The sequence below is a fragment of the Synchiropus splendidus genome, chromosome 2 (assembly GCF_027744825.2).
Source record: "Synchiropus splendidus isolate RoL2022-P1 chromosome 2, RoL_Sspl_1.0, whole genome shotgun sequence".
NCBI lineage: Eukaryota > Metazoa > Chordata > Actinopteri > Syngnathiformes > Callionymidae > Synchiropus > Synchiropus splendidus.
The window spans coordinates 32480038-32505380 of NC_071335.1; the positions used below are offsets into that span (position 1 = coordinate 32480038).

Sequence of the window (25343 nt, forward strand, 5' to 3'; positions counted from 1 at the left end):
AGTCACTTTCTCACCACCAACTGGTCCTCTGATGATAACATTACAGCATCGAGCACAGGACCTTTTCAACATTGATTTGAGGATTTAACAAAGAACCTTTACAGATATTATAGACGTTTTAACTCCTTACAGGCAATCACATCCTCACTTGGGTCAAAGGTCAAATCTAAAAGTGAGCTTCTGCACTCAAGCCAACTCAACTGGAGAGATAGGATTAGATAAGACACACAAAACTGCCTTACCATTTTGATGGACATTTTGATGCTTTATGGTCATTCGGTCATTGCAATGATAATTATTCACTGACCATTATTACACTTGTGGATGAAGAGATACTAGGCCTATAGTATTTAAAACAATGCTTTCAGGGATCAGTCATGATCATATCACTATGTTTATTACTGTAAGTGAAGTAGTTAGATTGAAATGAACGGGCTGATACAGTGAGATCTTATTCTGCTTGAGGGGAAACGTCTACTTCAGCCGCTATTGTTCCGCCCTTCCTGGCTGGTGGAGAGGAAAAGAAGCCTTCATCACTGTCACCTTTCAATGATTTCCTTTTCCTATTGCCAAACCTCTTTCACTCCTTTTCATCTGAGATCCAGCCAGGGACTTAAAAGATATTGTTTCCCTGCATATTAGAAAGCATAACTTTCTACAGATGGGGATATCAAATATATTCATCATAAGATGAGTTTTAAGTGCCATGCAGCTGGATGCTATCCAGCTTAGGGTAAGCGACTGTAATATGAGGTAAGTACAAGGGCTTTGTTATGCTGCCCTCTACTGACTGTGATGCTCCACGACTGAGACGAAGTGAGTAAAATTCGCAGACGTTTGAAGATTGTTATTATGTAGCTGCAAGGACAGAAATATGTTTCCAGACAAAAACATTGAATGATCAGTAGTTTCTGTATAGAACTGTATAGAATAAAAATCAATATGTCACAGGCAGGGACCAGAGAAAATACTGTTGTACATCAAGGATATGAAGTATTGTTCATCCATACAGTTTTTCCCTTTGACATATCACTTGTGGTTGTGGGGGCAGCAACCAAATTAAAGAGGCATAAGCCTGCCACTCTCAGCAAGTGGTGGTGGGGTCAGGAGTGCAGACTACGGGATTCTTTTCATCCACTCTTGATATTGTTAGGCTCTGGTTTATATAATGGGACACAACGCAATGGCCCTTTTTATATGTATGCATTTTGTTGAAGATGTCACTTTGTTTGTTTATCATACATATTTTTCCATTTTGTGTTGGGCATGTAGTGGTTTCGGACCAAATTGCAGGTCCAGCGTCATCCAGAACATTAGCATCATTATTAAAACAAAGAAATTCCAGATGCACCGGAAGCAGCTGACATCAATCACAGCTCATCAGACTCACCTGCAGCACCAGTTAAAACCCGCCATGCTTCCTCGGCTCGTCCCCCGACAGTCCAGTCCAACGCCATCATGCCCAATGAGAACATCACCAGCGAAGGAAAAGACCCAGAATTCATCTCTGATGACATAGTGAGTAAACAGACAGTCTGTGAAGAACATCTGTTGATCCCCCGCTGTTCTTCAGGTCGCCTCCATCTCCATCGACGACATTATTGAAAACGTCAACAGCGACGACAAGGAAGCGCAGACCAAAGGATGTCAAGCCCTGGAGGCTCTAATCAACCTGCTGCAGGTGAAGGATGCCAAGGTCATCCTGGTGATCCTGGATGCCATCAACAACATGTTCCTGGTGAGATTCGAACACTGAAGTTGAATGGGGCATTTGTATTTATCGCTGCCTTTTCCCTCCAGGCGGCAGAGAAGCTGGGCGAGATCGAAAAACTGAGGCTGCTTGTTGAAAAGCTCGGAGGACTGGATCGAATAGAGTTGCTTCAGAACCATGACAATGAGCTGGTGTACCAGGCAGCGCTCAACGTCATTGAGAAATATTTCAGTGATGTGAGCGATATGAAAAGCGAGCCAGTCGCTTATTGGCATTTTAATCTTCCAACTTTGTTGCAGGACAATGCCGACTGTCTCGAGGTCGAAGCGACTAAAGACGCCTTTGTGTTCGGGACTCCTGAGAATCAAACGTTTCAATTTTAACATCTTGTTTTTCAACAATAAAAAAAAATGTGGATATTATCTCTCTTCAGACATGTGCAGCTCCTGACTTGTAATGGTTTACTTTTAGTTCCTCATTTAACTGGCTAAAATGATTCACACTTTTTTATCATATGAAGTGCAACAACTTACAACAAATTTTAATTTAAATTAGCCCATAGTTTCAAAAGGAAATGGTTTCAAACTGAAGTAACTACTCCCTGCCAACTGCATCACAGAAGTTTCATAGCACGCCTCACTTGTACTGTACCTTTAAACTGGTTAGGAATGGCACAACCTGCTTCACACAGGGAAGTTTCAGGATTTTAGAGTCGCTGTTTTGTACTAGAAAATGACTTTCATTTGACTGGAAGGAAATGGTTAAGAGCTAATGTGACATTCAAAAAAGCTTTTAATGGCCCTTTCACGTTGTTTCTTCATAAATATTTTTCATATTTTTCCATTTTTGTGTTGGGCATGTAGCGGTTTCGGGCCATATTGCAGGTCCGGTGTTGTCCAGAACATCAGCATCATTATTAAAACAAAGAAATTCCAGCTGCACCGGAAGCAGCTGACATCAATCACAGCTCATCAGACTCACCTGCAGCACCTGTTAAAACCCGCCATGCTTCCTCGGCTCGTCCCCCGACGGTCCAGTCCACCGCCATCATGCCCACCAGGAACATCACCGGCGAACGACTCTCTAAGTTCAAGAATAAAGGCAAAGGCCCGGCTGTAATACAGGCAACATCTTCAAGGTAACGCCGCCATTTTGGCAGCACTAACGTCACCTCTGCTCATTCGTTCACAGAAACTTCGCGACAAGAGAATCTCCGAGTGCGTGGAGCTGCGTAAAGCCCACAAGGATGAAAACCTTCTGAAAAGGAGGAATATAAAGTTGTCTTCGTTCCCGGATGAGGAAGCTCTGTCTCCAGAGTTCGTCCCCGACGACGTGGTGAGTTCACGGACAGTCCGTGAAGAACATCTAGTGACCCCCTGCTGCTCTTCAGGTCGCCTCCATCTCCATCGATGACATTATTGAAAACGTCAACAGCGACGACAGGGAAGCGCAGACCAGAGGATGTCAAGCTGCAAGGTGACATCAGCTCACCTTTCAATTTGTAGACCTTTTTTGAAAGTTTTTGCACAATAATCTGGACACACTTAAACGCCACGTGTAACAGGACTCGGGGATGCTTTATTTCAGAACCGTTAACCACCAACAACCAAATACAAAGGGAAAAACGAAGCTTTGCTGAATGGTTTTGTAATAGTTGGATTAGTAACATTTTAATATGAACAATGCGTTCACATTAAATGACTAGAATAACCAAAATGTACATGGAGTTCTTGGTCCGTGTTCCACATTTTAGTAAAACCTCCAAACTGTTATAAATGTTTCTTCTATTGACCTTTATAGATGCTGGATTTAGTTTACTTGTAAATCAAACAATTGAAGATAACACTTGAATTGCAGCAGTATTTCAGTTTTGCTAAAGTCCTGAGCTCTTGTCTCTGCAGAAAGTTGCTTTCGCACGAGCGCAACCCTCCACTGAAGGAGATCATTGATGCTGGTCTTCTGTCCCGCTTCGTCCTCTTCCTGGGCATGGACGATGAGCCCAAGCTTCAGTTCGAAGCGGCATGGGCTCTGACCAACATCGCATCCTGGCACGCGCAGCAGGTGGGGCTGCTTTCTTCCTGTCGGGGAGAATCCAAGTTGACTTTGTCATGTGCAGGTGGTGGAGCATGGGGCGGTTCCTAGCTTCATTGCTTTGCTGTCCTCTCCTCGGCTGCACATCAGTGAGCAGGCTGTTTGGGCTCTTGGGAATATTGCAGGTGAGGCATCTACCGTTGCTATGGCTGTTAGCGGCGACTCCGCACGCACGCACGCACGCACGCAAATGTTTGTCGTTCCCTGACAGGTGATGGTCCAGTGTACAGAGACGTCCTGATCGACTGTAACGTCATCCCGGCTTTATTGGCCCGAATCTCCCCAGAGACACCGGTGAGTTTGGCTACAGGTCTGAGTGTTTAACGTAAAGTCAGACACCTGATTTAAATCTAACCTCAAAACAATTTTCCATCAATGAAGCGAAGGTTAGGCTCTTAAGATTGAATGATTTGGGGTTTTTTTTTTTTTTCTCCCTTTTTAGATTGGTTATCTGAGGAACCTGACGTGGACATTGTCCAACCTGTGCAGGTACAAGAACCCATTCCCTCCACTGTCCGCAGTCCAGCAGGTGAATTAAGGAGCGTCACTTCAGCTGTGCTTTCAAAGATTATAGACTAATGAGTTTGGCTTTACCCTTCAGCTGCTTCCATCGTTGAACCAGCTGCTTCACTTGACTGACAAGCATGTCCTGTCTGACGCCTGCTGGGCCATCTCCTACCTCACTGATGGGGATAATGGCCGCATCGAGCGTGTGGTCAGCAATGGGATAGTTCCTCGACTGGTGGAGCTCATGACCCACAAGGAGCTCAGTGTCACGGTAACATCCGCTCTGAAGAATTTTTTTTTAATTTAAACTATTGTCAGTGACTGGTTCTGCAGAGTGAGCGATGCGCAGCTAGGGATGCAAACCATGTGTGAAAGTTGATCTAAGAACAATAAAGTAAGCAAGAGTGTAGTTTTAACCGGCCTCTAAATCGGCCCTCAGACTCCAGCTCTGCGTTCTATCGGAAACATCGTAAGTGGCTCTGACCCGCAGACCCAAACAGCCATCGACGCGGGCGTCCTCAACATTCTTCCGCAGCTGATGAGGCACAAAAAGGCCACCGTCCAGAAGGAAGCAGCCTTGGCTCTGTCCAACATCGCTGCTGGTCCACATAAACAGATCCAGCAGCTCATCACGTGTGGCCTGCTCCCCCCGCTGGTGGAACTGCTGAGATATGTAGCTACAAGCTTCAGTTCAAAGTGATCATGGTTAAATGTGTACTCCGAGTGAACATCTCATGCATGTCTGCAGGGAGATTTCAAGACTCAGAGGGAAGCAGTGTGGGCAGTGACGAACTTCGCCAGCGTTGGCACTGTTGAGCAGGTGGTGCAGTTGGTCCAGTCTGGTGCCCTGGAGGCTATAATCAACCTGCTGCAGGTGAAGGATGCCATGGTCATCCTGGTGATCCTGGATGCCATCAATAAAATGTTCCTGGTGAGATTCCAACATTGAAGTTTAATGGGGCGTTTATTTATCGCTGCCTTTTCCCTCCAGGCGGCAGAGAAGCTGGGCGAGATCGAAAAATTGTCTGAGTTTAAGAATAAAGCAAAAGACCCAGAATTCATCTATGATGACATAGTGAGTAAACAGACAGTCTGTGAAGAACATCTGTTGAGCCCCCGCTGTTCTTCAGGTCGCCTCCATCTCCAACATGATTGAAAACGTCAACAGCGGCGACAGGGAAGCGCAGACCAAAGGATGTCAAGCCCTGGTGACTCTAATCAACCTGCTGAAGGTGAAGGATGCCAAGGTCATCCTGGCGATCCTGGATGCCATCAACATGTTCCTGGTGAGATTCGAACACTGAAGTTGAATGGGGCATTTGTATTTATCGCTACCTTTTCCCTCCAGGCGGCAGAGAAGCTGGGCGAGATCGAAAAACTGAGGCTGCTTGTTGAAAAGCTCGGGGGACTGGATCGAATAAAGTTGCTTCAGAACCATGACAATGAGCTGGTGTACCAGGCAGCGCTCAACGTCATTGAGAAATATTTCAGTGATGTGAGCGATATGAAAAGCGAGCCAGTCGCTTATTGGCATTTTAATCTTCCAACTTTGTTGCAGGACAATGACGACTGTCTCGAGGTCGAAGCGACTAAAGACGCCTTTGTGTTCGGGACTCCTGAGAATCAAATGTTTCAATTTTAACATCTTGTTGTTCAACAATAAAAAAAATACATTTTCACAATGTGGATATTATCTCTCTTCAGACATGTGCAGTAACCTCCTGACTTGTAATGGTTTACTTTTAGTTCCTCATTTAACTGGCTAAAATGATTCACACTTTTTTATCATATGAAGTGCAACAACTTATGAAATTTTAATTTCAATTAGCCCATAGTTTCAAAAGGAAATGGTTTCAAACTGAAGTAACTACTCCCTGCCAACTGCATCACAGAAGTTTCATAGCACGCCTCACTTGTACTGTACCTTTAAACTGGTTAGGAATGGCACAACCTGCTTCACACAGGAAAGTTTCAGGATTTTAGAGTCGCTGTTTTGTACTAGAAAATGACTTTCATTTGACTGGAAGGAAATGGTTAAGAGCTAATGTGACATTCAAAAAAGCTTTTAATGGCCCTTTCACGTTGTTTCTTCATAAATATTTTTCATATTTTTCCATTTTTGTGTTGGGCATGTAGCGGTTTCGGGCCATATTGCAGGTCCGGTGTTGTCCAGAACATCAGCATCATTATTAAAACAAAGAAATTCCAGCTGCACCGGAAGCAGCTGACATCAATCACAGCTCATCAGACTCACCTGCAGCACCAGTTAAAACCCGCCATGCTTCCTCGCCTCGTCCCCCGACGGTCCAGTCCACCGCCATCATGCCCACCAGGAACATCACCGGCGAACGACTCTCTAAGTTCAAAAATAAAGGCAAAGACCCGGCTGTAATACAGGCAACATCTGCAAGGTAACGCCGCCATTTTGGCAGCACTAACGTCACCTCTGCTCATTCGTTCACAGAAACTTCGCGACAAGAGAATCTCCGAGTGCGTGGAGCTGCGTAAAGCCCACAAGGATGAAAACTTTCTGAAAAGGAGGAATATAAAGTTGTCTTCGTTCCCGGATGAGGAAGCTCTGTCTCCAGAGTTCGTCCCCGACGACGTGGTGAGTTCACGGACAGTCCGTGAAGAACATCTAGTGACCCCCTGCTGCTCTTCAGGTCGCCTCCATCTCCATCGATGACATTATTGAAAACGTCAACAGCGACGACAGGGAAGCGCAGACCAGAGGATGTCAAGCTGCAAGGTGACATCAGCTCACCTTTCAATTTGTAGACCTTTTTTGAAAGTTTTTGCACAATAATCTGGACACACTTAAACGCCACGTGTAACAGGACTCGGGGATGCTTTATTTCAGAACCGTTAACCACCAACAACCAAATACAAAGGGAAAAACGAAGCTTTGCTGAATGGTTTTGTAATAGTTGGATTAGTAACATTTTAATATGAACAATGCGTTCACATTAAATGACTAGAATAACCAAAATCTACATGGAGTTCTTGGTCCGTGTTCCACATTTTAGTAAAACCTCCAAACTGTTATAAATGTTTCTTCTATTGACCTTTATAGATGCTGGATTTAGTTTACTTGTAAATCAAACAATTGAAGATAACACTTGAATTGCAGCAGTATTTCAGTTTTGCTAAAGTCCTGAGCTCTTGTCGCTGCAGAAAGTTGCTTTCGCACGAGCGCAACCCTCCACTGAAGGAGATCATTGATGCTGGTCTTCTGTCCCGCTTCGTCCTCTTCCTGGGCATGGACGATGAGCCCACGCTTCAGTTCGAAGCGGCATGGGCTCTGACCAACGTCGCCTCAGGAGCATCCTGGCACACGCAGCAGGTGGGGCTGCTTTCTTCCTGTCGGGGAGAATCCAAGTTGACTTTGTCATGTGCAGGTGGTGGAGCATGGGGCGGTTCCTAGCTTCATTGCTTTGCTGTCCTCTCCTCGGCTGCACATCAGTGAGCAGGCTGTTTGGGCTCTTGGGAATATTGCAGGTGAGGCATCTACCGTTGCTATGGCTGTTAGCGGCGACTCCACACACACACACACACACACACACAAATGTTTGTCGTTCCCTGACAGGTGATGGTCCAGTGTACAGAGACGTCCTGATCGACTGTAACGTCATCCCGGCTTTACTGGCCCGAATCTCCCCAGAGACACCGGTGAGTTTGGCTACAGGTCTGAGTGTTTAACGTAAAGTCAGACACCTGATTTAAATCTAACCTCAAAACAATTTTCCATCAATGAAGCGAAGGTTAGGCTCTTAAGATTGAATGATTTGGAGTTTGTTTTTTTTTTCTCCCTTTTAGATTGGTTATCTGAGGAACCTGACGTGGACGTTGTCCAACCTGTGCAGGTACAAGAACCCGTTCCCTCCACTGTCCGCAGTCCAGCAGGTGAATTAAGGAGCGTCACTTCAGCTGTGCTTTCAAAGATTATAGACTAATGAGTTTGGCTTTACCCTTCAGCTGCTTCCATCGTTGATCCAGCTGCTTCACTTGACTGACAAGCATGTCCTGTCTGACGCCTGCTGGGCCATCTCCTACCTCACTGATGGGGATAATGACCGCATCGAGATTGTGGTCAGGACTGGGATAGTTCCTCGACTGGTGGAGCTCATGACCCACAAGGAGCTCAGTGTCACGGTAACATCTGCTCTGAAGATTTTTTTTTAATTTAAACTATTGTCAGTGACTGGTTCTGCAGAGTGAGCGATGCGCAGCCAGGGAAGCAAACCATGTGTGAAAGTTGATCTAAGAACAAAGTAAGCAAGAGTGTAGTGTTAACCGGCCTCTAAATCGGCCCTCAGACTCCAGCTCTGCGTTCTATCGGAAACATCGTAAGTGGCTCTGACCTGCAGACCCAAACAGCCATCGACGCGGGCGTCCTCAACATTCTTCCGCAGCTGATGAGGCACAAAAAGGCCACCGTCCAGAAGGAAGCAGCCTGGGCTCTGTCCAATATCGCTGCTGGTCCATGTAAACAGATCCAGCAGCTCATCACGTGTGGCCTGCTCCCCCCGCTGGTGGAACTGCTGAGAAATGTAGCTACAAGCTTCAGTTCAAAGTGATCATGGTTAAATGTGTACTCCGAGTGAACATCTCATGCGTGTCTGCAGGGAGATTTCAAGACTCAGAGGGAAGCAGTGTGGGCAGTGACGAACTTCACCAGCGGTGGCACTGTTGAGCAGGTGGTGCAGTTGGTCCAGTCTGGTGCCCTGGAGGCTATAATCAACCTGCTGCAGGTGAAGGATGCCAAGGTCATCCTGGTGATCCTGGATGCCATCAATAACATGTTCCTGGTGAGATTCCAACATTGAAGTTTAATGGGGCGTTTATTTATCGCTGCCTTTTCCCTCCAGGCGGCAGAGAAGCTGGGTGAGATCGAAAAATTGAGCCTGCTTGTTGAAGAGCTCGGAGGACTGGATCGCATCGAGTTGCTTCAGAACCATGACAATGAGCTGGTGTACCAGGCAGCGCACAACCTCATTGAAAAATATTTCAGTGATGTGAGTAATATGAAAAGCGAACCAGTCGCCTGTTAGCATTTTAATCTTCCAACTTTGTTGCAGGACAATGCCGACTGTCTTGAGGTCGAAGCGACTAAAGACGCCTTTGTGTTCAAGACTCCTCAGAATCAAACATTTCAATTTTAACATGTTTTTCAAAATAAATTTCAACAATAAATAATTTTTCACAATTGTGAATATTCTCTTTTCAGACATGTGGGGTAACCTGACTTGTAATGTACTTTTGGTTCTTAATTTAACTGGCTAAGATGATTCAGATGGAATTTAGCAAAGCTGTCAAGCATCAGACTGGACACTCAAGCTGCATTTTGAATCATGTAAATGAAGTGCAACTTGAACTATGAAATTTTAATTTCAATTAGCCCATAGTTTCAAAGGGAATGGTTCCTAACAAGTTTCACAAACTGAAGTGACTACTCCCTGCCAATGGCAGCATCACAGAAGTTTCATAGCACGCCTCACTTGTACTGTACCTTTAAACTGGTTAGGAATGGCACAACCTGCTTCACACAGGAAACAGTTTCAGGATTTTAGAATCTCTTATCTGGATAACATGACTGGAAGGAAGGGTTAAGCGCTAATGTGACAAAAAGCTTTTATTTAAACATGATCTATTTTATATTATCCAGCTGCTGGTGAGCAACAGTACATATGACAATGCAATATGAAAAACAGCCCTGAGTTCTGACTTTGGACAAGATCATTTCCTGATGCAAGGAGAATCGTCTGATATGGTCCCGTAATACTTATTGCTTTGGATGAGATTGGTCTGATCTCATTACACAAGTGTAGAATCTAGTCAGTTACATGTACAAGGATTTCATACACATCATTCCGGTCCATAAAGTAAGTTGAAGGCAGTTCTGTGGAGGACAAGGATCTTTGCTGCTCTCCACTGCAGCATGTTTGATAAATACAAACTGCATTTGTTTCTGGTCAGTGGGGGGGAAAAAACTGGAGGCAGGCATCTACATCTTCTCATAAGTGAGTTCATGTCCACAGGTGCTGCAGGTTTTCTTGTACAGGTCCTCATCTGGGTCCACCACTTCCTCTGCTCCGTATTGATGTTGGTGAGCGCTGGTGTTTTTTGTCCACAGACTGCTCCTCACGGTCTTGCGTAACTCTGACAAACGCATGTGGAGCACAAAAGTAGTTACAGTTAGGACTGCAGTAATGGATTATTTTAGTAGTCGAGTATTCCATCAATTATTCGGACAACTAAAAAAATATGAAACATCGTTCTAAGGAAACTGCCGAACAGGTGACAGGTTCTCACATCGAGAGCAAAATAAGTACATAATCTGTGAATGAAAAATTCTCAAGTTATGATCGATATTGTCACTTGGACCCAATAAACATCACATCAAATGTGTTACTAAAACAGTCTCATCCACTGCTGTCAAATATGGGATTAGGATTTTAGAACAATAAACATGCTTCATATGAGTTGATTTACTTCACATGTTTTGCCACAGAACAGTGCAGCTCCAACTATTGCCCAATTACATGTAAAACTTTTTTTCCCACAAACCTTCCATACAATGACACAAAGCCACACAACAGTTACTTGAGTAATACATTCAGCTCTAGAAATGATTGTTAACCAATTGGACATGATTAAAAAGGGAACAAACCTTTAACTTTCTTATTGAAGCGTTTTTGCTTCTGCACTTCTCTGTTCTCCTCTCTCGTCTCCTTGGCTTCCTCCAGAGCTTCCTCCGAACCCCAAACCTCCATGCTCCTCTTCTCCACCTGGAATACAATACACATCCCTTTATCAAGTGGCAGTCTAATTTGAAATATACAGAAAACAAGCCATGCATTCAGCAACTACCTGCAGTTTGAGATAGAGCTTCATGTCCCCCCACCGAGAGTTGTGTGGGTTTTTCCTCAGTATGAACCTGAGGGGAGGTTCCCTCTTGTCCAGGTCGCAGTCCTTCAGAAGGTAACTCTGTTTGGCTTCAGTTCGGGAGATCAGCTTGTGTTTTTCAACATTGTCTCTGGAGATCAACAGGAAAAAGCATGTAGATCGACACTTTCCAAGTAGTTCAAGAAAATCGATAGAGAGAGGTTGAGAGAGAAACAGAAACTAATGTAGTTTTGCAAATCAGGTTTGCGATCCACATCTGCTAGATCTGCTTTCCCTTCTACATTTCTGTATTACCTGCACTTGTCACAAACAGAGAGGTCAAAGCTGTTACTTAGGTAGGAGTCCATGAAAGGTTTCTGACAGTCATCACACACCAGGTAGTCTGGCTCTATGACCGGAGCTGTGAAACACACAGGACTCGACATCAACAACTGGAGGAGTGACGACAGGAGTACGTGCGTCTCTCTCCACACGTACCCGGCTGGTGCACCACCGGTTTGGTCTGCTGCTCTTCGTCACCGTCCTCCTCGTCAATGAAGAACCCGGCTCCAGAATCAATGGTCTTGGATATTTTTGCAGTGGTGGCGCCCTGCAGGGCGGACAGAGGGCGACTCGCGAGCCGGGCTTGGCGGAGCATCAACGCCTGCTGTCGGTTTCTTTCGATTTTAGCCCGCATGGCGGCAGAGAGCTCGGGCTTGGGGTTCTCCTCAGGCTCTGGTGCACCAGGATCAGCCGTGTCTGACTCTAGCGGGCCCATCGTGCAGCGACAACCTCCAACGCGTCTTGTGTTGTTGTCGTTACACAAGTGACAGCTGAGTGTTTCCGGAAGCTCTTCTTCGTTCGTTGCCACACGTATCTTTATCACTCCTGGTGGTTAGGAAGAGCACTACACGAGTCCGGTCATGGCGAATCATGAGTTCTTTAAAATAGGAGGTAAAGCATTAATTCTAGAGGTAAATGCAATGCATTTATTTCACTGAGGTGGAGATAAGAAGTATATATTTTATTTGGATCATTTATTGCTGTCCTGTGTTTTGTTTTTGTTCAGTCTTTCATCATTTTGCCTGAAAGTTATTTAGAACGACCTGTCCAAAGACTTTTGCTGGAGTTGGACAGTAGATCCAAACACAGGTGAGCGTGTCCTTCCATTCAGATGTCTTCAGTGTCCTGTGAATCCCTGTTGCATCACACCAGTGGTGGCAGCCGTCCAGTCCTGATGCTATAAGAGGCTTGTGTCACACTCAAGCACAACAAATCTGACCGATGACACTGCAGATCTTCTGAGCAATGCACCCTGGGAAGTATGGCTTTTTATGAAGTTGTTCTGGGTGAGACATGCAGTCAACCCACCTGCCACGTCAGACCAAACCCAAAAATTAACAGATTTTTTTTTTACAGTATACAGTGGTACCTTGGTTTTCAAACAAATCGGGGTTCAAACAAAAATTTAGATATTTTTTTGCTTCGGATTTCGAACGAAAATCCAGAATTCGAATGCCCCCGAAAAAAGCTGGAAAAAACATAACGTGCGTGGACCGATCAGCTGACCCACGACGCGCTTTGTTATTGTGTATAACGCAGCCTCTGTATGCAGACGTGTCCCGTTAGCTACATTTACTGACTGTTTTTTCTTCATATTGAGGTGTAAAACCTTCCCTGTCTCCACACTGGACCGTGGTAGAGTGTCACTCTCCACACCTCCGAGGCTGGAGCGCTCACTCCAGGGTTTGATGTCCTGTTGTGGGCTGGAGCTGGGACAGGGATGAGGCGAGTCTGGGACAGAGCGTGACTTGGTTGATGACTTTGTCACAGCCAAACTGCACAGAAGCGCACATTCAGAGCTGGACACGCACCGGGCACCTCTTCACTTCTGGAGAGACGTCACTCACTCGGCAACCCCTCCCACATGCAGCGGCCACACACATAGAGGAACAGCGCACCTGCAGCACACACTCTACATTCACTCTTTGGCTTGGAACGCATTATTTCTTTTTCCATTCATTGTAATGGGAAAAATCGATTCAGATTTCAAACAATTCGCTTCTCGAACGGCCTTCTGGAACAGATTGTGGCCAAGAAGAACAGCAAAATAATATTGCTGAGTCAGGATTTCTTAAAATATGATAATGCGTGAAAACCTGATGCTTCATAGATATTCAGGGAATATACAGAAACAAAACATTTGCAGAGCGCCTTCACATGACAGTGACCATTTCAATCATAACATTATGACCATCCGCTTCAAAACATGTCAGTCCTTGCTTCAGCCCCGAAAACTCCTGTCAACATCACATCGCAGCACAACAGTCTTGCATTCATCAGCACATTGCAATAAGCATTTATTCAAGTTGGTGACCACAATCTAACAAGGCAGCACAATGACCAGAGCCATGTCACTTTGCACCTGATTTCACCGGCTGAAAAGTACATCAGAGTAGAGTAGAAAAAAGCAGAGGAAGAAGATGTGATAGAGGAATCTACAGTGTCTTTATTGATCATTTCTCCATCATGATAAAACATTACGAGCACTGATGGAACAACAACAATGTACAAAGAAAAAAACAAAAATAAAAATCTCGTATATCATTGAAATGGACTCCTCAGTGAATGGGAGAGCAAGATGTGTACATCAGTGGGAAAGGGGGGGTAATAGTACTGTACCATCAATTCACTTTCATATGAGCATTCATGTCTTCTTTATCACCGTGATCTAAAGATCCCAAATGCAAACATAAGCCTGCACTAATGCTATCAGGAGCTGGGAGACTACAGCGGGGCTCTACTTTCTCACCAGCTGAAACTGCAAGTTGAACAGGAGCAAAACATGTTGGGGTTTTAATCTCTTTGTTCCTTTGAGAATTGAACATCCTTACAACACATTTGCTTCCGATACTGAATGCTGAACTGGGGCAGTCCTGGTCAAACATGGGAGCAGACACTATGCAGGTATACAGTACAGATGATCTGGTTCACAAAATGCTTGTCTAGCTTCGTTCTTTCCCGAGAACCAATTTTGTTTGTGGAATCCTCCATTCATACATCAAGACCTGACCTTGGATCTGCAAAGTCAGCCACATAGTTTGGGCATTCAAATGGAAATTAGCATTGATTGTGTGCAAACTACTATTTATAATAAGCACACAACATCATAATACCATCCTAGAAGTGTCCATGTCCCAATTCGGGGGGTGCTCCTCGCCAGGCATTTAGCTAGGGGGCACCTGGGCGTCTGCAAAACATGAAGAAATGGACGCCCGATTCTTGACCGTAGCTTGGCTGCCAGATTATGGCGACATCTGGCTGCTAAAATACGGCCGTGAATTGGGCATCCATTTTTTCACGTTTTGCAGACGCCCAGACGCCCCCCTAGCCAAAAGCCTGTTCCTCACTCAGGTAGCTCATGATGATCGGGGTCTCATGCACACCAGTCTTCTACCTGAAACCAACTGAGCAGCTTTTCAGGGGACCGCCTCCATATAAGGTCAGTGATGGGTTCACATTTACAACCCAAATCTTGGAATGACACACATACAAGTAGTGATATGGACACAGTTCAAGTCCATAAATCTAATCTCTAACACCGAAATGTTTATCATCAACAAGCGTCAGGTCCCATGACACATGAGAAAAACACAAAAGTCCCTGCCACACAAATGGACTGCTTACATGGATGAGATGCTTCTGTGACACCACACAATCTCTTCTGCTTTGTCCTCAACGGGTCTGTTCAACGGGCCTTCTCTGTGGAGTCACATGGTTTAAGAAGAAAGAAGAAAAAAAGTGGTGGCAAAAGGCCAGAATTGAAACACAATGGTCCACTGAAATCAGCAGTTCTGCATCCAACCTGAATGTGTGCTTCCATTATATGTGGTTGGTAGATTTCAGTTTATCTGCTACTTGAGAAAGTGACAAGTCAAAGACTGACTGTCTTTGGAAGGGCAGTGAAAAATGCTGGAGGAGTATTTCCCCACCTTCAAAAACAATCTGCCTCATATGGAGACAGGGCAGATGATTATTTTGTCCTCCAGCATGACGCTGACGATGAGGAAAACAAAGTAGAGCAGGAACATCGAAAAGCCCAGAAACTTGCTCATTCTCCACTTGCAGGCTCCGATGGATATGATGACGAAGAGCAGCATGAGGAAGAGGAGCACGATGGCGCAGAAAAGGCCGTTGCTGCTCACCTCCACCGACTTGAAGTCATTGATGATGTTGTAGAGGAGCCAGGGGAACGGCAAGCTGGAGTTAGGGAAAGAGAGCATACGTGAGCATGTGTGTGTGAGTTTGAGCATATCTGTTCTAATGAGGACCAATTCTGTGGGGCCCTTTTGCCGTACCCCACAAGATTTAAGGCTCAATTTGGGCTAAACCTGTGCGTGTGTGTGAACAAACGTACCCCACAGTGATATCAAAGATGTTGGAGCCCACAGAGCTGGACACTGCCATGTCACCGAGGCCTTTTCGTGCTACAATCACACTGGTGATCAAGTCGGGGATGGAGGTTCCAGCTGCCAGGATAGTCAGGCCCATGATCTCCTCTGTGATCCAGAAGGTTTCTCCAACCTGAGAAGAATTTTGGATGAATCACTGGATCTTGGAGACTCCCCAACCACCAAAAAAGAAAAAAAGTTTTTAACTAGTACTGTTTGGTTCACCCGTTTTCTTTATGAATGCTGTTAGCACAAGCTAGCAGTGCTAATGCTTACACGTGACTGGGCTACACAATAAAGAGCTGAACAACATGTGAGAACAATGAACCCTGCTGGGAGTCTTGTATTCACTGGTGCATGCTTCATGGCTGCATGTCCAGCACTGAAATAGAGTATTACGAGTGTCTTGGCAGTGGATCAGATTAGCAGATTAACTTGGATTAGCTTCTGTAGTCACATATTTAACACCCTGACTATTGCCTGCTGATGGGAACTGGCAGCAGGAGCAGATCCAAGCAGAGTCAAATTGCACAACCAGTAACTTGGTGACGACTCATTCAAATGTCAGATTATTTACAATCCAGTTAATACATGTAGAGAAGGCCTAGGCCTTGTTTACTTTCAGGTTCCAAGTGTGTTCACATGAAGTGCAAGTAGATTTCTATGTCAACAGAAATGGCCTCATCTCAGGGTAGTTCTCCATCTTTAGATACCTGGTGAGCCCACCACACCATCAGGTAGGAGAAGAAAGCGATCCAGCTGATGGAGCCAAGGAAAGTGATCGGGAAGAACCGTTCTGAGGTCTGAAAAATGAGCAAATATTTAGATGTGCTTCATCCTGGTGATGTATCCGAGCTTCTCAGATGGTACCTCTCTCCTGACGTCCGGCAGAGTGATCCATAGAGGAAGAATGATGGGGAGGATGACAAGGTAGGTGATCTGTTTCCTGGTAGTGTCAGGCCACGCCAGACTAAGAGGCTGGTCCTCGCCCTCCTCCTCCTCGTCCTCCATACCCATCTGAGACAAAGTCACATGAGACTTCACCAGACATTCTCTTGATGCCAGAAATCAGAGGCCCAGTCAACAAGGACAGTATGAATCACGCAGAGTAGGACGTCAAAAACCATTTCGCTGGTGTTTAGCTACGACGATGCGAAACAAAAGGACTTCCGGGGGTTTTTTTTTCTATTGTGACAAAAGACATCACACTGCTCTCCTGTTTTCAGATCTGGAATAAAGTTTTAGGTTTACTGATCTCCAGAGTGAAGATCTCTTTCAACATCTCTGATCCAATATCCTCCTTCTCCCACCCGAGACCCCAGTCAATGCCAAGTCATGAATTGGTCTTACAGTCATGAGCAAGGAATGACTTGAATGTGGTCATTTTAAATGACTCATCTTCCACTCGGGAGTTCACTCACCTCGTCCCCTTCGATGATGCCATTCATGGGAGGGGTGACTTCGACAGCGACATTGGAACTGTTGGGGATCTTTTTGTCCGCTGAAGAAATGAAAACAAAACAGAGAGAGAGAGAGGTTGAGCAGTGAAGCCTTCTGAACCTTCGGAATGAAAAAGTGCAAGAGGCTATGAATAACTGAAATTATTTACCAGCTATTTACTAATTTACGAGCTAACTGTAACTAAAAATAATAACAATCATAAAAAGTTGTATCTTGCGTTGATGAAATCTTTCTACAGTTATCTGCTCAATCCTTATGGGAATATAGCCACTCTTAGATATGACACCTCAAAAAACTGTCAAGTCTAAGTCATGATGAGATCATTTCACAAAATAATTAAATAAAGATAAAAATGCATCAGTAAATTAACTCACACCTGTCCAGAAATAAATGCTGATACTTTGTTTTATAACTTGTATTTTTCAGAATCTTACCAACACCGTTGGCGGTGATAGCATCTTCCTTACACTTCTTCTTCGCCATTTTGTGCAGGATGGATGCCTTCTCTTTAAACTGCCCTGTAGCATGAGGAGAAACAAATAGCTTCATGTATTCCTGCTTTTAAAACTTTGCTTGACTTTAACTTTAACATCCTTCACCAGAAATCATCCATTGCCACATCGTCTGAAGCTCACTTGAAACCACATGACAGGAAAATTCTTCATTATTTTCGGCATCCTACCTTCACCGCTCAGCGGGTCCAGTGTGTGAATCATGAGCTGAAAGATGCTGTTCCTCATCAGGGAGTTGTGTAGAGAGGCACAGCTGCCTTCTCTCTGCAGCCTCGGTTTGGCCTGGGAAAGTGCACACGGATGTTTACGTCTGACATCAGCAACATATTTACTGTCAAGGTATAGAAATTCAGTCAGAACTGAACCCACCATTAGTTTGTTTTCGTCTCCAGGTGAGTTCATCTGTTGGATAAAAAAAAAAGCATGAATAAAAATGATTTATTGAAACATCAACGGTTATGAAAGTCTTCTTTTGGGAACAGAAGGTGAGGGTAGCTGACATCAAACACCGCCTGAGGGTTGCTTCGCTGCGGACATCTTGTTATGAAAGAAACCCTCAGAGTTGAGAAGTTAATCTTTTTAGCTTAACTGTGACAAGACACCTGCCGTTGTCATGACAGCTCAAACCAGCTAACAGGCTTTGTGTCTTCCTCTCATTTCCCGTCATATATTGAAAAATTCAAGCAGGTGTCCGGTGTGGTAGCTTGCTGGAGCATGTTGTTCTAAGATCTGAAGTGCATTCTGTGTGAGGTTGGCCAAGCATGTACAGCTCAGAGGGAATGTAATGGTGCCATTGACTTGACTTTTCATCAACAGTATCTTGTGGTATGATAACTAAAGACTAAACTAGGGGGTTCCTACAACATAATGAATGATTATTTAGCAATATTCCCTATAAGTTTGACATCATATTTATGTTTTATAACAGTCAAGATCTTCAGTCACAGAACCCACAACACATCACACCACCATTTAGAGACAGAAGTCTCAAACTCTTCCACATTGTTTTAAGTCAATTTTGTCAATTTTCATTGTTTGATAGGGTTTTTCCAGCTCCAGTGAAAATGTGTATTTCTCTTGGAAATCAAACAGATGATGCGTTGATTATGAATAATAATACAACATGATGTAGCAAGTAGCTTAGCCTTTTTTGGAAATACAGTCTCTCTTTATTTATTTATTTTTTTCATCAATGGAGTTTTGAATTTGGATTCATGCAAATAATTGAGGTCATTACCTTTTATTACAAATTGTTAAGTTGCATTTCCTCCAACTCCTGCACTGCAGGTTGTAAGTTACTGATTTTTTTAAAAATAAAATAAGGCTGTGGCACCATTTCAAGACTGTAGACTCCTTTACCTTCCCTATCTGAAAAAGGCTTTCTCTAGAGCCTCACTCTATTATACAGTTATGCTAGTACCAGACACATTTCCAAGTTCTGCAAGACAAAAAGGTGGACTGGGCTTTTGCATTTTGTCAAGCGTATCCATTAACATAAAAAAATGCAATGCAGCTATCAATAATTTTACCCATCATTTACACACACTGGAGGTGCAACTATACAGTACAACTCATCAGATATATTTCATAGGGGGCCCACAAGTCTTCTATAAATCCTTGCACTGGGAGTATGACCATTTAGAATACTGTTACAAATATTTTTAAAAAATGCTGACAAGGCGATAACTTTGTTCCTTAAAACTGCAACTGAGGCAGCTATAAACCATGGGCAGACATGTAGCTTTTGATAGATGAAACTTTCTGGAGCTTAGAATATGGTGATTCTGGAGTACTACAGCATGAATTTCACTGGTACTGTGCATTTAAAAAATACATATAATAGAACCAGTCCATTGCCATACTATGTAGATTATCGTTAACATTTACCTGTATTTATGTCCAACACATGATTTTCTGCACAGTATTTTCTTTTTTCCCCACATTGGTTTGACATATTTATTTGTTTCATTGCACAATTTCCTGGCTATAACAGTCACAGAGCATCTTCTCTCTGCACCAGTGCGCACCTCACTGCAGCAGTCTTGGGATTTAGCTGGGATTAGCAATCCCAGCGTTCTACTTTTGGCAGGCTAATTTTTGAGTCTGCGTGTGAAGTGTTGCAGCGACCGGTAAGAGGTCACCATGGAGGAAAACTGTTGCAGAAAACATGGAATTGTGTGGAAAATGATCAGCGACCAAATGGTTGGCTCAAAACTGCTCTACTTGTCGGCCAACTGGTGCAATGTGTGATCAGATAAAATGCTTATTCACCTGAGAAGGTGATGATGTAAATGTGACAAATGTTTTTTTTATTTGAATTGAATAAGCAGAGGAAAGGAAGCTGTGCTGCAGGCTTGCTGCCGTCACTCTAGCTAAGAAGTTGCCTGGGGGATCAGGGAGGATTGGTGTCATGCATTGGAAAGTTGCATCTCTCACTCCAACACCGGAGAATATTTTAAATAAAAACACCCAAAAAACACTTGAAATATGTCCATATGAAGAAGAAACTAATCAAAAGAATGGCTTCAGCTCGTGGTCATTGCTCTCCGTCATCTTCTGATTCCCGCTCCCCCAGGAGTGTGCGACTAATTTTAGCCATCCTAACAAGATTGCGAAGAATTAACCTAACGGATTATTTAACCGCTACTGACACATGAGGACAAGGAAGCTGGACATCAAGTGCCCGACAACAAAAAGGGCAAAGCCGTTTTTGCACTGAGGTGTGGCGGCCTAAGGCACAGCTGACTTCCTGAAGGGCAACGCATGTCAGACGGAGCCTGTGGAAGCCTGGAGATCGGACACTGCTGACTATGACTTCGTAACACGGAGATGTGATGAGTTACAAAAGAATCAGGGGAAAATATCAAGAACCAAAATAGAGCGCTGTGATCTTTCATGTCAGTCATAAACAGTGTTTGGAGCCTCACCAAGTAGCTACTGTCCAATATTTGCATTGCCATTGTCAACATTAATATGTGAACAGACTCAGTGACATCAAAGGTTTGGTTTTTCCCAGTATTCTGACTTGACGTCAGGGTTTAATGGTTATCTAACATGTGCTCAGAAGAGCCAAACGTTGGGTAAAAAAAAGTTCTAGGTCTCTGAAACACTGGTTTAGAAAGTTTTGGCTGTTTCTGTCGCCATTGCCAAGCAGCTGATTCTGCTTCTGTAGCAAACACGCCATCGCGATGACTTGATATTGTTGTCATGAAATATGAGAAATAAAGAGGAAACATCTTAACAAAATGATATATAACTGGGCTGTGTTTCTCAAAACCTAACTTATACACCACGTGCAGACCTCAGGAGGATTTCAGTCCAATCATTTTCAATACACCTCAACATTGTTAGGTGTTTCTAGGACGTCGTGCTTGGACTCCACCCAGTCTCACCGTTTATTAATAAATCCTCATCGCATCATTCGTGAATTGGTTGACCATCGCAAACTCAATCAGGACTTAAAGCTTGTTATGATTTTGAAGTGCTTCTCTTCTAATCAGGTTGTTCCCGAGCAACCGGAGCGTGTCTCCATTTGACTGTGAGACAATCATTGTGTCAGTTTGCATGGTGAAATTACAGTTTCAGCTGTGGCTTCCCAGCTGTTTTCTTTTTTTTCAGCGCAGCAGGAGGATAGATTTTCTGTCTTGCCCACTCACAAAATCTGAGTCATTTTAGTGCAACATTTGAAAAGTGACAGGAGCCAAAGCATGACAGGACAAGGCCCTACAAGATGAATGACCCTTACCTGTGAAGTGTTTAAGTAAAGAAAGGTCATACACAGAGAGTGCGAACAATCATACAGAGACTCGCACAATTCTTAGTTTTACATTTTGGCCCTTGAGTGATTGTGTTTGACACCGTTGCCTTAATATAACCAAGTAGAATGGCCTGGTTGGAGGGTATACACCATTTAAAGTAGGAACGCTTTTGTTATTTTTGTACAACAACAATAGCTTTTCTCCAAACCAGGGGTGTTGAACTAGATCACACAAGGGCCCACACTGATCAAGTTGGGGCCCGAACAAGATCAACAGTTATGGAGTGATCTGTAAATGGCATTCATTGTTAGGAAACAATTTGTTTCAATACAATCCATTATCTGTGTCCATTGTAATTACTGAAGGCTAATTTTAATGCTAACACTGTAGCTTCAAAACTCATCCTCCATTGCCACAAACATTAATCTGCTTCAATAAATCCCCCTTTTACCTGCATTATTTTTTAAAGTTTTTTCTAAGTGATTAATTCTTTATATTCAGATTCTGTACTTGCAAGTTGGTCTTGAACGCATATCTTTGTAGGTTATGATGTCAACATGCTTAGAAAATGATACGTTTGTACGCGCTTTGATGTGGGCCACATAAAATCACTCTGGGGGCCAGAGAGGGCCCCTGGGCCTGTGTTTGACTCATGTGGTCCAGACATGGCTTCAGGTTTGGTGCAAGCTTTGTAGCCTGTTTGGTTGTTGCTGTGCAACACTAGATTCTCCACTGTGGCCTTGGTTGCGTGCTACAAAGGTCATCTGTCTTTGCTTTGCAGAACATGAATCCACACAAATACAAGAACATGGGACAGAGATGAAGGACGGACAGAGACTTGAGACAGGATGGACAGATGATACAGGTTTGTGCATGTTATACCTTTGGGGCCTTCTCCAGGTCGTCCACTCGGTTGCCTCCCAGCCTGCTTTTGATGAGTAACTCCACCTTAGCGTTGAACTTCATGAAGGTGACGTAGCACGTGTAGCACATCAGCAGACCAAGACTTTCTGCAGTCGTGATTTGATTATCCAGGAAGAAGTAGATGAGCATGAGCAAGCCCACGATGTAGAAGGAGACGTCTCTAAACAGAGGCCACCAGGTGAGGTTCAGCACCTCTTTGGAGAACAGTGCGCACATCCCGATCACAAACAGGATGTTGAAGACAGCTGAGCCTACAATGGTACCGATGCCCACGTTGCTGTGGGAGATGAAGACTCCGATGACAGAGGTGAAGAGCTCCGGGGCAGAGCCACCTGCTGCCATGAAGGTGGCTCCTGCCACGTCATCAGAGATCTCCAGCTTCTCTGTGATGACGGTGAGTGCAGGGACAAAGAACTCATCACAGACGATGGCTAAGGCTATGAACATGTACAACATGCCGAACATATGCAGGAGCACGTAGCCCTGACGCCTCTCCTCCACACTGAAGTAGTCTGTCGGATAGTCTCCGTGGTTCATCTCGATCTCGTGAATTTGCTTGGCCGCCTTTGGGTTTTCCTCAGCACCTGAGACGTTGTGGTGATGCAAAAGAGTTCTCTGTGGCACTGCTGCTTCTGCCGAGCCCTCCACCGCAGACTCCCTGTCCACCATGGTGGACACAAGAGACAAGGCACTCCATGTACAGACTACGCAGACCGCCACCAGGCTGATGATGAAGCCGAGGATCCGTCCCGGACGCAGCTTTTTCCTGGCACACTGGAAGCGGTGCCTGTTGCAGCTGTTGTGAAGGCCAAGAGGAGGGGTGGAGGTGGAGGAAGCCATGTTGCGGTGACTTCGGTTGGAGAACAGGAAATCCATGGCGCTAGCTCTCAGGCATAGAGAACAGATTCCAGCAGAATCCTGTGTCGGTGGTGCTTTTAGGCTGAAGGGGGGTAGAGGGGGGGGCTTGACAGGCCACAGGGGTTCACCGCTTTGTTTGCATGCTGCTCCCCAGTCTAAACACTATAGAGGCCCAAAAGTCTGATTCCAGGATCAAGTCCATTAAAAGGTTTCCCCATATTACACCCTGAAATTAAATGAAAAAGCAGCATTAACATGTGACTCTTTATCAGACGATATTGAAGCAAAAACATTTTATCCTCGATTATTTGTTGACATTATTTTAAGTAACAGCATTGAATTCACATTCACTCATAGAGATGACAAATTAAAAAAAATCATGCTTTAAAAACAAATGGATGTCGAGTGACTAAACAGAAACTCACTAAGCATCACAAACTAATACATAAATAAAGTGTGTCAAGGGTCATGAATGAGTTATTTCTAATTATTATATCGCATCCAATGAGCCGTAAAAGTGTGGCCTCATGTACAGTTTCAGTGTATTTTAGGCGACTACATTTTTTAATCCTCCTTGTGTGATTTAGTGTCATTTTTTCCCCTGCAACGTGAGTAAAGGTTGCACCAGCTTTCTTTAAAATTTGAAATTCATTATTTACTTTTGCCGCTGATGATTTTTTTTTATCCTTCTTTTTCCCCTGCAACGTGAGTAAAGGTTGCACAAGCCTTCTTTGAAATGTGTTATTTACTGTGGCTGAATTGATTTCCTCTTGCTGCCTAAATGAGCTATAAATGGTCTGACTCTGCTGAAGTGGCCCCTTGACTTTGTGCTGAGAACCTATGGTGAGATCTCTGAATTAGCGAAAGCTCATTAGGAGGCTATTTAATCCCTGAGAAGATATACTTAGATTAGCCTGAGACCCTGCACACTGATGCTGCAGCATCAAATCGAAAGGTTAAACAGAAATCATGAGGTTCCGCAGCAAATGTGATTCAATTGTTTTCAGACAAATGGAAAAGACAAGTGAAACTTTGGTTTAAATGCAAACACCAATGTCTCTTTCTTTTCTATCCTCGTTCCTTTTCTTTTTTAAATTAAAACCATTTCAGTTTTAAACCGACCTGCATGATGCACGGCGATATGACAGTCACTTCAACACCCTGACACCCAGAGCATCACACACATATACATGCATCCGTGGAAAAGATAAACTCACCACACTTGGAAATCTCCAGTTTAAGATGAGCTGATCCAAACAGCAATCATGTGCCTCAGTTCTTTAGAAAACTCTCCAGAAGATGGACATCAAATAACAGATCCTCTGTGATTAGTCCCACAGGAAAATCCTCCGTGAGTCTGGTTCAGGAGCCGCGGTGGTGTGGCAAGGTCTGAGGCTGCTGATCTAGGGCTCCTCCCTCGTTCCTTATTCTCCCCTCCCAGCTCACTCTTCCTCTCTTCAACCCCGTGTCTGACCTCACCAAAATCATTCTCCCCCACTTTTCTCTCCCTGTGTAGCAAATGATCAAATGATTCCACCGATGATTCGGGAATAGTTTCTCCTCAATGGTGGAGCAGGCTGCTTTGTCTTTGCCTTTGTTAGTTCACTGAGTTACCTAACATGAAGACAGCAGAGTTAAGATAAAAATGTTTTCAACTGAAGAAGCACCAGTATGAATTTTTGGTTGAAGCCGTGTTGCTGTTATGATCAATAACAGTATTTGGCAATATTGTCATGTTTCGTTTCTCTTGTGCTTCTATTTTGTTATTTCCTGTGTTCCTGGTTCTTGCTTCCTATTCCTTCTCTCTTTTCAGCTTCACAGCAGCGCAGCTGGATCCCATTCCGCTGATCTGACTCCACTGATTTCTACACCTGGGTTCCAGTCTGTGCTGCCAGATGGTTGCTTCACGTCCTCACGGTAAACTCCCTCTCGACCCTCTGTTCTCTCGTTCTCCTGTTATATATTTCTAAATTCCGCGCTTGCTTGATCTTCTTTCTGCCGCCTCCTTAGTTGGTTCTCTTCGCTCCGTATTCTGCTTTTTTGTTTTTGTTTGTTCTTTGTTTAACTCACCCTTCGTTTTCCCTCTCGTCATAGTTATTCCTCCTGTGTGTGTTTAATTCCACCACAGAGCACTTCGTCCTGTTCATTTCCTAGTGCGTTTGTGTTGTCCCCGTAAGTTAAGATT

The 25343-nt window shown here is 44.2% G+C and overlaps 5 protein-coding genes across 10 annotated transcripts in view; 2 read left to right on the forward strand and 3 right to left on the reverse strand.

Moving 5' to 3' along the window:
• LOC128754640 (calcium uptake protein 3, mitochondrial-like) overlaps window positions 1–3028 on the reverse strand; it is a 41653-nt gene extending 38625 nt beyond the window's left edge. Inside the window, exons 1-2 of one of the 2 annotated variants that reach the window (XM_053857398.1) lie at window positions 2883–3028; window positions 2693–2794 (exon numbers count right to left, since the gene is read on the reverse strand). The gene's annotated coding sequence lies outside the window, so the exon portion shown is untranslated. Of the gene's footprint in view, window positions 1–1390; window positions 2105–2692; window positions 2795–2882 lie in introns of those variants that run through there. The other variant, XM_053857399.1, reaches the window with a different exon arrangement.
• LOC128754638 (importin subunit alpha-1-like) lies at window positions 2635–5988 on the forward strand. Of its 4 annotated transcripts, none has more exons than XM_053857388.1 (14): window positions 2636–2826; window positions 2903–3043; window positions 3102–3187; window positions 3613–3772; window positions 3828–3927; window positions 4014–4096; window positions 4245–4331; window positions 4404–4580; window positions 4749–4982; window positions 5058–5240; window positions 5301–5384; window positions 5440–5595; window positions 5658–5804; window positions 5868–5988. In XM_053857388.1, exons 1-14 carry the CDS (start codon window positions 2761–2763, stop codon window positions 5949–5951), a joined length of 1788 nt encoding a protein of 595 aa, XP_053713363.1. In that variant the 5' UTR covers window positions 2636–2760; the 3' UTR covers window positions 5952–5988. The 4 variants fall into 4 exon arrangements, with proteins under 4 accessions (XP_053713361.1, XP_053713363.1, XP_053713360.1 ...); XM_053857387.1 differs by having other exon boundaries at window positions 2639–2826; window positions 2903–3046; XM_053857386.1 differs by having other exon boundaries at window positions 2635–2826; window positions 5658–5961.
• A 586-nt stretch (window positions 5989–6574) lies between these two features.
• LOC128754639 (importin subunit alpha-5-like) lies at window positions 6575–9471 on the forward strand. Of its 2 annotated transcripts, none has more exons than XM_053857389.1 (12): window positions 6575–6697; window positions 6774–6917; window positions 6973–7058; window positions 7484–7652; window positions 7708–7807; window positions 7896–7978; window positions 8126–8212; window positions 8285–8461; window positions 8626–8859; window positions 8935–9117; window positions 9178–9324; window positions 9388–9471. In XM_053857389.1, the coding sequence occupies exons 1-12, from the start codon at window positions 6632–6634 to the stop codon at window positions 9469–9471; spliced, it is 1560 nt and encodes a 519-aa protein (XP_053713364.1). In that variant the 5' UTR covers window positions 6575–6631. The 2 variants fall into 2 exon arrangements, with proteins under 2 accessions (XP_053713364.1, XP_053713365.1); XM_053857390.1 differs by having other exon boundaries at window positions 6774–6914.
• A 341-nt stretch (window positions 9472–9812) lies between these two features.
• LOC128754643 (DNA repair protein complementing XP-A cells homolog) lies at window positions 9813–12041 on the reverse strand. The gene is made up of 5 exons (XM_053857409.1): window positions 11693–12041; window positions 11510–11615; window positions 11180–11345; window positions 10980–11097; window positions 9813–10468 (listed from the first exon to the last, which is right to left on the reverse strand). The coding sequence occupies exons 1-5, from the start codon at window positions 11970–11972 to the stop codon at window positions 10314–10316; spliced, it is 825 nt and encodes a 274-aa protein (XP_053713384.1). The 5' UTR covers window positions 11973–12041; the 3' UTR covers window positions 9813–10313.
• A 1642-nt stretch (window positions 12042–13683) lies between these two features.
• LOC128754637 (sodium/potassium/calcium exchanger 2-like) lies at window positions 13684–24532 on the reverse strand. Its single transcript, XM_053857384.1, has 10 exons — window positions 24376–24532; window positions 22259–23384; window positions 17988–18020; window positions 17789–17900; window positions 17541–17624; window positions 17067–17146; window positions 16516–16662; window positions 16359–16448; window positions 15612–15778; window positions 13684–15454 (listed from the first exon to the last, which is right to left on the reverse strand). Exons 2-10 carry the CDS (start codon window positions 23174–23176, stop codon window positions 15205–15207), a joined length of 1881 nt encoding a protein of 626 aa, XP_053713359.1. The 5' UTR covers window positions 23177–23384; window positions 24376–24532; the 3' UTR covers window positions 13684–15204.
• Between the last annotated feature and the right edge of the window lie 811 nt (window positions 24533–25343).

Excerpts from the sequence above, each read along its gene's own strand:
- LOC128754638 (XM_053857385.1), top strand. The coding sequence starts at position 2,761 with ATGCCCACCAGGAACATCACCGGCGAACGACTCTCTAAGTTCAAGAAT. Across the intron at positions 3,773-3,827 it reads CATCCTGGCACGCGCAGCAG|GTGGTGGAGCATGGGGCGGT; the intron begins GTGGGGCTGCTT and ends TGTCATGTGCAG. Across the intron at positions 5,385-5,439 it reads AATTCATCTATGATGACATA|GTCGCCTCCATCTCCAACAT; the intron begins GTGAGTAAACAG and ends GCTGTTCTTCAG.
- LOC128754639 (XM_053857389.1), top strand. The coding sequence starts at position 6,632 with ATGCCCACCAGGAACATCACCGGCGAACGACTCTCTAAGTTCAAAAAT. Across the intron at positions 7,059-7,483 it reads AGAGGATGTCAAGCTGCAAG|AAAGTTGCTTTCGCACGAGC; the intron begins GTGACATCAGCT and ends TTGTCGCTGCAG. Across the intron at positions 8,213-8,284 it reads CACTGTCCGCAGTCCAGCAG|CTGCTTCCATCGTTGATCCA; the intron begins GTGAATTAAGGA and ends TTTACCCTTCAG.
- LOC128754643 (XM_053857409.1), bottom strand. The coding sequence starts at position 11,972 with ATGGGCCCGCTAGAGTCAGACACGGCTGATCCTGGTGCACCAGAGCCT. Across the intron at positions 11,346-11,509 it reads TCTGTTTGTGACAAGTGCAG|AGACAATGTTGAAAAACACA; the intron begins GTAATACAGAAA and ends GTTGATCTCCAG. Across the intron at positions 10,469-10,979 it reads CTTCAATAAGAAAGTTAAAG|AGTTACGCAAGACCGTGAGG; the intron begins GTTTGTTCCCTT and ends TGCGTTTGTCAG.
- LOC128754637 (XM_053857384.1), bottom strand. The coding sequence starts at position 23,176 with ATGGATTTCCTGTTCTCCAACCGAAGTCACCGCAACATGGCTTCCTCC. Across the intron at positions 17,625-17,788 it reads GGACCCGCTGAGCGGTGAAG|GGCAGTTTAAAGAGAAGGCA; the intron begins GTAGGATGCCGA and ends CTCATGCTACAG. Across the intron at positions 15,455-15,611 it reads ATCTTTGATATCACTGTGGG|CTTGCCGTTCCCCTGGCTCC; the intron begins GTACGTTTGTTC and ends CCCTAACTCCAG.